This window comes from Ylistrum balloti, unplaced genomic scaffold, assembly GCF_031769215.1.
Source record: "Ylistrum balloti isolate Yb309-2 unplaced genomic scaffold, AGI_CSIRO_Ybal_v1 Utg370312, whole genome shotgun sequence".
Taxonomy (NCBI): Eukaryota; Metazoa; Mollusca; class Bivalvia; order Pectinida; family Pectinidae; genus Ylistrum; species Ylistrum balloti.
The window spans coordinates 1,796,587-1,807,466 of NW_026782231.1; the positions used below are offsets into that span (position 1 = coordinate 1,796,587).

The 10,880-nt window shown below is 34.0% G+C and overlaps 1 protein-coding gene across 1 annotated transcript; it reads left to right on the top strand.

Annotated features, from left to right (window-relative positions):
• Positions 1 to 373: 373 nt before the first annotated feature.
• Positions 374 to 9,615, top strand: LOC132553247 (putative helicase MOV-10). The gene is made up of 10 exons (XM_060217476.1): positions 374 to 1,068; positions 2,216 to 2,460; positions 3,072 to 3,309; positions 4,240 to 4,383; positions 5,387 to 5,549; positions 6,208 to 6,359; positions 6,657 to 6,839; positions 7,652 to 7,799; positions 8,270 to 8,431; positions 9,583 to 9,615. Exons 1-10 carry the CDS (start codon positions 374 to 376, stop codon positions 9,613 to 9,615), a joined length of 2,163 nt encoding a protein of 720 aa, XP_060073459.1.
• Positions 9,616 to 10,880: the final 1,265 nt, after the last annotated feature.

The window sequence follows — 10,880 nt, forward strand, 5'->3', positions numbered from 1 at the left end:
TGTTTTCAAAACATTAAAAAAATAACACACCAAAATATAGTACATTTGTACATCACTAATATATTAAAATGTATTTGTTACTTGCTCTAGAGGAATATACTTATACAATGTACTTGTATTAACACATTGTAAATCTTGGATGAGTAGCTAAAATGAGGAAAATAGAATTAAATAACTCTGCTGGTGTAAATTGATTAAAACACAAAATATTTTTTCTTTGATTTTGAACAATAGTTATAAAGACTAGTCTTCTGTTTCTTAATTCTTGGGTACTGTTTGCTTGATCTATAATCAGTAAATTACAAGGTTTGTAGAATTAGGAACAGAATCTATTTTTGTTTTGTTTCTTTTGTTTTGTCAGAAATCATTCAAGATGAGTGAAAGAACTGAGGAGATCATATCAAGAGGGAGGGATTTCCTACGCTTTCTTGAGACACAAGGCCAACAACTAAACTACTTGACAGAGACAGATTTACAGAGAATCTATGATAGCGATTATTTAAAATATCGTAGTCAAATTTACCCGACTGAATCTACCATTCATTTTAATGCAGTGTTTCAGACACTCTTGATTCATCAAAGCCACTTCGAAAATGATAGTGTCTCAACACAAAGCATGATATCAAGTAGTGACCCACAACAGTATTTGTATGACAACTCAGAGGCTTCAGGTTTTCATCCCATGCAGCAAACATTTTTAAACTTTTCAAGCCCAGGGCCATCAGGAGCAGCTTTTCAATCTGAAAAACATGACATTTCAAGTGAAAGAGGTGCAAAACCAAAAAGGAAAAGGCATCAAGTAAAGCTATTAGCAGTAGACCAACATATCGTCTTTCATAAAGCATCCTCAGGACCTCTCAATTCAGTCAACACTGATTTCAGTGAAAATTTGGCAGCATCTCATCATCCTATTGTGGCTAATCTTCCTGAATATGTGCTTATGAAAAGTCAGTTATATGAATGTTCTCCATGTGGGGCAAAATGTACATCAGTAGGCGAGCTTTATCGTCATCTGGAGGGTCGACGTCACAGACTCAGTGTTATTACAATGAAATTGAAATCAGAGAGGTGAGTTAGAAATATGATGGCAGTTTTTCAGAAGAGTTTACATGTATGAAGTCAATGTGATTGTAGAGTTTTCAGTCTCAGTTGTAGGCAACTTGTGTCAGATATTTAAACTAGAACAGTGTAATTGTAAAATAATTTATTATTTAGGAGCAGGTCTTGATTACTAAATTTTCTGATGTTGACTTATTAAGTAGCATGCCACATATTTTGTTATGGAAGATGATAACTGGGCCAGTAAGTTGTTGGCCTTACTGCAACCTGAGGTGAAGGTCCAAGGTGTGATGTAAAACTTCCTATCTGTTCATGTCTGTTTCTCTGTAAGCTGCTGTCATGTTCCATGGACAAGACATGTTACTTAAATTACTCTGGTTGTCTTGTGATTGACATCCCCTGTGGAGTTTACTGAGGTAGCCATCAGCTACTACAAGAATACCCCACCTCTGAAAAATTTTAGCATTTTCAAATTCCAGACATTTAGCCAGTTGTTTGAAGTATAATATTATTTATCATTTCTTTTGTGATATATAGATAATGTAATGATAAATGTTTTATCAGATTTATAAATACAAAATCATTGTCAAATAATGCAGCAAACTTTATGTTAGTGACTATACACAAGTCCAATGGGAATCATTTTCTCTTTGTCTTAAACCTTAAGTCCCTGAATGAGCTTAACAATTTACATTTATTATAAATATCTGCCAAAATACACTCATTTTAAGATATCTTTTCTCTATTTAGACTAAGACAGAGATGAGCGTTTTCAAACTTTGTCTATTTTCATGTTTTGTGAACTGAGAATCTGATACAAGACAAATTCTCTATTTAGACTAAGACAGAGATGAGTGTTTTCAAACTTTGTCTATTTTCATGTTTTGTGAACTGAGAATCTGATACAGGACAAATTCTCTATTTAGACTAAGACAGAGATGAGTGTTTTCAAACTTTGTCTATTTTCATGTTTTGTGAACTGAGAATCTGATACAGGACAAATTCTCTATTTAGACTAAGACAGAGATGAGCGTTTTCAAACTTTGTCTATTTTCATGTTTTGTGAACTGAGAATCTGATACAGGACAAATTCTCTATTTAGACTAAGACAGAGATGAGCGTTTTCAAACTTTGTCTATTTTTATGTTGTGCAAAGGGAGAATCTGATACAGGACAAACATAACATAAAGATAACTGCAGACTGTGAGGGTAAAAATGGCACCTACTTCATCGACCTGAGAGAAGGTGTGGAAACCAACATCATCATAACCATCAAAAATGTCTCGTCCTCCGACATGGTTGAGCTTGTTCATTGTGAAATGCTCAAGAGAATCCGAGTATTTACTTTGTTTGATGAGAAAGGTGTCACAGAGCAGCAAAACAAAGTCACAATATTACCAGGTAAGCTGACTGAGTGGAGATTAATGCTTACTAGATGAAGAAACATGACAGAGAAAAACAGATATGTTAAGATCAACTTAGCCCCTAAACAGCTGTATGATAATGATAAAAAAGAAATGTTTAGAAAGCAATCTCCATACACATGAATGTGTTTGAGGATACAAATGTTATCATAGCTAAATATCTGTAGTTATACTGTGAAAAAAACCAAACAAAAACCATAAAAAAGAGGTCCTTGGTCAAGGCAGTTGGGACTGAATTTTAGGTCAGATAATGTTCATGTCCTTCGATGCAATTTGGTAGCTCAGTAGTTCTAAATGCTGTATTTTATACTTAGAGGTCACAGTGTCTGCTTCAGACAGGAAGCTTATCTGTTTATGATTTGGTAATATTTGATAAGTGAACTTTGGAGTCATTTATTTTTATTCTAATATGATTGAAATAATCTCCCTTTCTTGGCAGCTGAACTGAAACCCTAATTTAGGTGATCAGAAGATATTTAAGAGGGCCCAATTTTCAATTTATACATACTCATTTTTCAGGTGTCACAATATTCAGTGTTTATAAATGATATGTTTGAATTGAATATTTTGTTTCTGTTGCTTTTTAAGACTCAACGTACAAGGTCAAGGTAACGGCCATGGCTAAAAATGTTGGGAACTACCATACGCCACTGGGGTTCCATTTTATGCTTGATGGAAATGAATTCCACATTGTCAAGTTCCTCCATGCCAGATGCAAAAATTCCATTACAGATCAGGTGAAATCCTCAAAACCATACAAACATCCACCTCGACAGTCGAAGCGGAGAGAGGCTTTGGAGATTGTGGAAGGCTACCCATTGCCAAAGTAAGGAAATGTGACATCAGAGGTCACAATGACTAGTCTACATTGTATTTTGTCCTTGGAAGAGTGTCCATTACCAAAGTAAGGAAATGTGACATTACATTACCACAGTGACCTAGTAAGGAAATGTGACATTACATTACCACAGTGACCTAGTAAGGAAATGTGACATTACATTACCACAGTGACCTAGTAAGGAAATGTGACTTTACATTACCACAGTGACCTAGTAAGGAAATGTGACATTACATTACCACAGTGACCTAGTAAGGAAATGTGACATTACATTACCACAGTGACCTAGTAAGGAAATGTGACATTACATTACCACAGTGACCTAGTAAGGAAATGTGACATTACATTACCACAGTGACCCAGTTCTTTACTCATGGTACTCTACATCCTGTTGTAAGTTTATTTTGCCATGTGCAAATTTGACCATTTCCTGTCAAAAGTTGAATATCTAATTTTAGCCATATTTTCACCATAGAAGAGTTGGAATTAAATCAGCCGATGTATCACTTTCTTGATGAAAATTTGCCAGTTCAATGTCAACCATATAACCTTATGGAAAAAAATTGTGAAAAATCAGACACTTGAAAAAAAAAACCCACACTACCAGGTGTAGGTTATATTAGGACACAGTGTATCTGTATTAAAAAAAAAGACAACATTCGATGGTGGTCATTTGCATCAATGAAATAAACCACATTTGTAGGAGATATATTAAAGGCTGGACATCCAAACAGTAGGGAACCGTATTGTCTTACTTACTTTAACTTTTGAACCACATTCAATGGACTCTACAAATATGTTTTAATGACAGAAATATATACATGATATTGAGTGAAATCTTGATAGTGTTGTATACAACTATTTAACAGGTACTCCTACAGAGTACATACACTATAATAACATGTTTATTTTTATCAGATGGACTGGAGACAACCTACCAAAGAAATTATCTCTAGACAGATATCGCATTCCAGGCCCTCTCAGGAAAATCATCAATCATGGCCTTCAGCTCAATCTGGAGAAATACAACGAAGCTGACAGGAATGAACTCTCTACGCTCAAGTCAGTACAATACCTTTATTTAAAGATAAAAGACTTTTTAGGGACGATGATGATAAACTTAATTTCTAAATGACATTCAATTACATGTGTATGCAAAGGTAATAGAAGAGAACGTCTCCCATGTGTTTGTGTTTCATGGTTCCAAGGTCAAGGTCACTTTTACTATTTGATATAAGATAGTCTGTTTAACTGGCACCACTTTAGTGTCTTCATCTCTAAATAACTTTTGGTCAAAGTATATTGTAAGAATATCATGAATGAGTGTGTTCAGGGCTCCATGGTCAAGGTCACTGTCATTTCTAAGAAATCACCAGCCTTTGTGGTGACATCACTTTAAGATGACTAGATATGCTCAGGGATTTTGATGATATAATGCAAATACCTCGGGTGTGTTTATACTTCAGGACTTCCGAGTCATGGTCACCATATGACTTTGTTAGACAAAGATTTGCATCGTATAGGAGGGCATTATTTTCTCTTTTTTACGTGTGTAATACTGGCCTATCGAGGAAAATATACCTAGGTTCTTTGTTCTTGTATTACACACCCACCAATACGTTACAGCCACGTACATAAAATGGGACGTGTCCCTTTCCAATTGATGTCACCACTTGATACAATGTATACACACATGTGTACCAATAATCATGTGCAGGGAAAGTTTATAGTTTGTTTAAATTTTCTAGGGAAAACTAGGGAAAATCTAAGTATTAATTTTCTATGTCAGTTTGTCGATTAATTGCATGATAAAAAATATGATTTTTGTGTAATATCACATCCTTTGTAGTACACTGTCAATATCTGCAGCAATTTTCCCCCAAAATTTCAGTACGAGAAATGAGAGAAGAATACTCTTTCAAATATCAGGGTGGATGATGGGATATTGAGAATAATTCAATCCTACACCTGGACATATGAAAGAGTCTGATAGTCTGATAAACCTTTTACAGCTAAAATAATTCAAACTAGCTGCTATATATTCTAGTTATAATTTTTCCTGCAGGAACATCCTTGAAATGCCACTCGACTTTGAAAGCTACGATAAAAGATTTTCGGCCTTGAATCACTTTGAGGAGACACAGATGGAGGTAGATATCCGTAAATATGATTTGGATGCTGTTACGATGAAAGAATGTCACAAAGATCGCAGATTGCTCATGCTTGAGGTAAGTAGAACTGGCTACTGCACAATTTAACTTTGATGCGTGATTTTTATGGAAATTTTGTCCTAAATTCATTTGATGATCCAAGGTATCTAGTTTATGCTGTTTCTCTGACAGCTTGTGTTTCTCAGGAAGCTGGTTGTTCTTCTGCATATTGATCAATGAGGGTAATCCATTAACAGCCACAAGAACCGACCTACCCTCAAATGGACTCTGACTGTCAAAGGGTGAAAACAAACTTAGGTCATAGTCATATGTCATAAAAACAGGTTATAAACAGATGCAATTAAAATATATCAGTTTTATCTTTCCATTGTAAAGAACTTCTTTTGATTAACTGGAAGGTCTAGAATCATTGTACATGTGTATTTGGTTGAGGGTTTTCTGAGATGAATTTGACAAAGTTGAGAAAAGAAATATCTTGACTCACATTCAAGGTTAGAGGGGTCAAATTTGTTAAAAACCTTCAAACAAGTTCTTCTCATTAACCAAAACTTTGAACATCAATGATATGAAATTTTGAGTTATGAAAAGCATAGAATACCAGGTGAACAATGCAGGTCCATTGGGCCTATTATAAATGGTTATAGGTACCCTGTCTGTCAGAGAATGGTTCGTTAGCTCTGATTGGTTGTTTTGATTTGATTGTAATTTTTTACAGGTTCCTGGTCTGTCAGAGAATCGTCCGTCCGTGCTGAGAGGTGATTGGCTGTATGTGAGAATTTGTACAGAAGGAAGCACTGCTGACAGGGAGTATCAGGGATATGTCCATGAGGTCAGGCTGAATGAACTCGCCCTCGGATTTAACAAACGGTGAGAAAAAATAAGGTATATGTCCTACACAAGGATGCGTCAGGCGCTCATTGTCTCATACAAAGTTTCCGATAGAAAGACACGCCATTTAGGAAGTTAGTGGTCACTGATCATGCTTCCTGAATATGACATGTTTATCACTCGAAGAAAATATTTGAACAAAGGAAATGTTTAGCTTATTGGAGTTGAAATGCTGTCAGGCTCTGGGGGTCGATACTTAAGAGTAATGGGGTTGAAAGATTGTCTTGTTCCAAGATCAGAACTTTCTCTTCATCGACAACTTTTTCTTTTTTTCAGATTGATGGATCAGTATGTCAGAGGCATGAAGTTCAATGTTCGATTTGTTTTTAATCGGCTACCTCTGCGACTCCAACACAGGGCAAGTTTGTTAGCAAAGGAAGAAGGACTTAAGGACTTTCTGTTTCCAACACCAGACACCATATGTAACCGAAAAATGAACATCTTACCTGAACGTCTCATGTGAGTAAGGATCCCTGCTGTGGATCTTATTGTTACATATGCAGCATGGTTGAAAGCAGGTGTCATCACTTCCATCCGGTCTGCTGCAGAACCACTAATTAGTCCTAGGATATGTACTGTACCTGTTTCCAATGGCCCCATTTGTCATAAGAAATTTCTTGTCATACCACATAAGGATATTTTGTAGTATTTATGTACAAATGGTAACAACAAGGATTCAACTCTGTTGTAAGATAACGAGAAATGAAAAACCCAGCTAACTTTGAAGTATTATCTATAAGAACATTCATTATAAAATCGTACGAACAGATGTATATAGAGTTGTTACTGATAATTTTGACAAGGCAGTGTTTCAGGATATTTCAGTCTGTGATATAGGACAACCAGGACTTATTAACACTTCAAACCAATATGGATTTGTACTCCTTTTTTGAACTTCCATAACTTGTTTTCCATCGGAACATATGTTAGAACAATTGCGAAAGATATTAGTTTATTTTCTAATGTTTTTCATGACATGTGGAAAAGACATAATTTTTTAACATCATTGTTGTTGTTATTTTTTTGTTATGGTTTGTACTTTAGATTTTTACAATTATCATATCTTTCCTAAATAAGCTTAGAGTAATAGCACTTGATTTCTCATTCAAAGTCTGGTGATGGGCTTATTACAAGGCAATGAATAACACTGGTTTGTAATTTCATTCATCAGCAATATCAAAGCTAGCAATAATAACAATGCAGAGTCTTCAGTGTTATACAGTGTGATCTTTTGAGTTATCAGGTGAGAAGTGTTTCCAATTATGTTGTAGACTATTCAACAAAGATTTGGAAAGTAATCCGGAACAGAGACGAGCCATAGAAAACATTGTTGCTGGGATATCGCGTCCAGCTCCGTACCTGGTGTTTGGGCCGCCAGGCACTGGTAAAACTGTCACCATTGTGGAAGCCATGATGCAGGTACAATAGCTGTCACCTTATGTCACAGGAGGCTGTTTAAATAATTACAAAATATTATCCTTATTGTTGGTTTTATCATTACAAAAATTATCTCAGATTTTGTTTTCTGCTGCTTAACACATAGTATATAAACCCAAAATGACACTATGGTGGTTGTTGGGGGTTGTCAACTGTAAACTAAACAACAGCTGCTACTCCTGTGAAAATACCCTGAATTACCAAAAGATCAGAATATAGTAAATATACTCTATATTGCCTGAAACATTCATTCTTTTTGTAGATGGTCATAGTCATATTTTTAGAGCAAGTAAAAAGTGGTTTAAGATAGAAGTTTTGTTGTGCAAAGTACAATATTATGCCAGTTGTTTGAAAAAATAAAAATAATTGTAGTTTGTAATAACTATTCAGTAAAGTTGATATTGTTTTCATCATAACACACTTACTAATTGAAATTATTTATGAGTTTACAGATTTGGAAGAACTTTAAGAAGTGTCGTATTTTAGCGTGTGCTCCGTCCAACAGTGCTGCCGATCTCATAGCTACTCGCCTTCTCAAGAATATTCCAAAAAATGACATAATTAGACTCAATGCATTCTCAAGGTCATGGGAACATATTCCTAGTGAAGTCAAGGTAAATATAATAAAATAAACAAAACAAGGTAAATAGGATTGAATAAACAAACCCAGGTAAAAACAAAAAAATAAACAACAAAATAAACCAATCAAGGAAAAAATGATTAAATAAACCAATCAAGGAAAAAATGATTAAATCAACCAATCAAGAAATAAATGATTAAATAAACCAATCAAGGAAAAAATGATTAAATAAACCAATCAAGGAAAAAATGATTAAATAAACCAATCAAGGAAAAAATGATAAAATAAACCAATCAAGGAATAAATAATTAAATAAACTTTAAGAAATAAATGATTAAATAAACCAATCAAGATTAAATAAACCAATCAAGGAATAAATGATTAAATAAACCAATCAAAGAAAAAATGATTAAATAAACCAATCAAAGAAAAAATGATTAAATAAACCAATCAAGGAATAAATGATTAAATAAACCAATCAAGGAATAAATGATTAAATAAACCAATCAAGGAATAAATGATTAAATAAACCAATCAAGGAAAAAATGATCAAATAAACCAATCAAGGAATAAATGATTAAATAAACCAATCAAGGAAAAAAATAATTAAATAAACTTTAAGAAATAAATGATTAAATAAACCAATCAAGGAATAAATGATTAAATAAACCAATCAAGGAAAAAATGATTAAATAAACCAATCAAAGAAAAAATAATCAAATAAACTTTAAGGAATAAATGATTAAATAAACCAATCAAGGAAAAAATGATAAAATAAACCAATCAAGGAAAAAATGATTAAATAAACCAATCAAGGAATAAATGATTAAATAAACCAATCAAGGAAAAAATTATTATATAAACCAATCAAGGAAAAAATGATCAAATAAACCAATCAAGGAATAAATGATAAAATAAACCAATCAAGGAAAAAATGATAAAATAAACCAATCAAGGAAAAATGATTATATAAACCAATCAAAGAAAAAATGATTAAATAAACCAATCAAGGAAAAAGATGATTAAATAAACCAATCAAGGAAAAAATAATTAAATAAACATTAGATAAACTAATTAAGGTAAATAAATGAAATAAAAAAACAACAATATCAACAATTCAAGGTAAAAATGGCAAAGTAAACAAATCCAGATAAGAATGATATAACTGTTTGCTGTTGATTTTAGCGTACATATCTGATTGAGAGTTTCTTCTTCTGATAGCCATGATAGATGTTGTTTTCTTCAGTACTTCATATTTTTATGTTTTCACTAAAACCTGAATACAGAAAGTTTGTATTATTTATGCTCCCCAAAGGGAGAGCATACAGATGCCACTGTGTCTGTTGGTCCGTCCATCATAATTTTGTCCGGAGCATAACACAAAAACCTATAAGAGTTATCAACATGAATTTCATTGGTAGATAGCAGTGCACAGGAAACATCACTCTCCTCTGCATAATTTAGGAGTTATTGCCCTTTGTTATTTTCATATTTATATTTTGTCCCTTTCGGGGAGTATAACATCTCTGACGGCCTTGTTTGCTGAAGTTATGAAATTGACTATTGTTTATTTACCTCAAAAATAGCAACAATTAACTGCTTAAAAGTAACAGCATGAAATCTATTTGTATTTGTGATTGTTTGACTTTTGAGACCCTAAAGATTTCTGGAATTACCATGATCTTTGACCTTTTGTAGGCTGTAAGTAATTACGACAATAGCAGAGGTCAATACTTCTATCCGGGCCAGGACACGATTGAGCAATACAAGATTATCGTTTGCACCCTCGTCACTGCTGGCAGGTAAGAATACGTACTGACCAATCAAACTTTCTTCTGTTTTCATATCCCTCATTTAGTAAAGATGAGTTGGGGTAAATATTTATTACTTTGTCTGTGAGGGTATTTGTGGATCTTGTTGTGTTGACATAGATATACAGGAAGATAAGAATATTGTCATGGATGATGATATCAGGACATAGAATACTTTGAAAGCTATAAAATGGGACACAACAAAAAGGTTTTCAATTATTACCTCTATTTTTTTGTATGTTTAGACTCGTGTCAGCCAATTTTCCATCTTGTCACTTTTCCCACATCTTTGTGGATGAATCTGGCCATGCTGTAGAACCCGAGTGCCTTATCCCACTGGCTGGAATCTTGACCATTGACCCACAGCTAGAGTGTGGTCAGGTGGTACTTGCTGGTGACCCTGAACAATTGGGTCCAATCCTTCGGTCACCATTTGCCATCCAGTATGAACTAGGTGAGTTGTTTCTTGACATACTATTAATAGGTACTATACAACTGTATACAGCAATACATGTAGTTAGACAGGTGACCTTTTTCAGCAGATCAGGGAATATACATGTAGTTAGATAGGTGACTCTGTACCTTTTTCAGCAGATCAGGGAATATACATGTAGCTAGACAGGTGACCTTTTTCAGCAGATCAGGGAATATAATCCTGCCACCAGGTAAAAG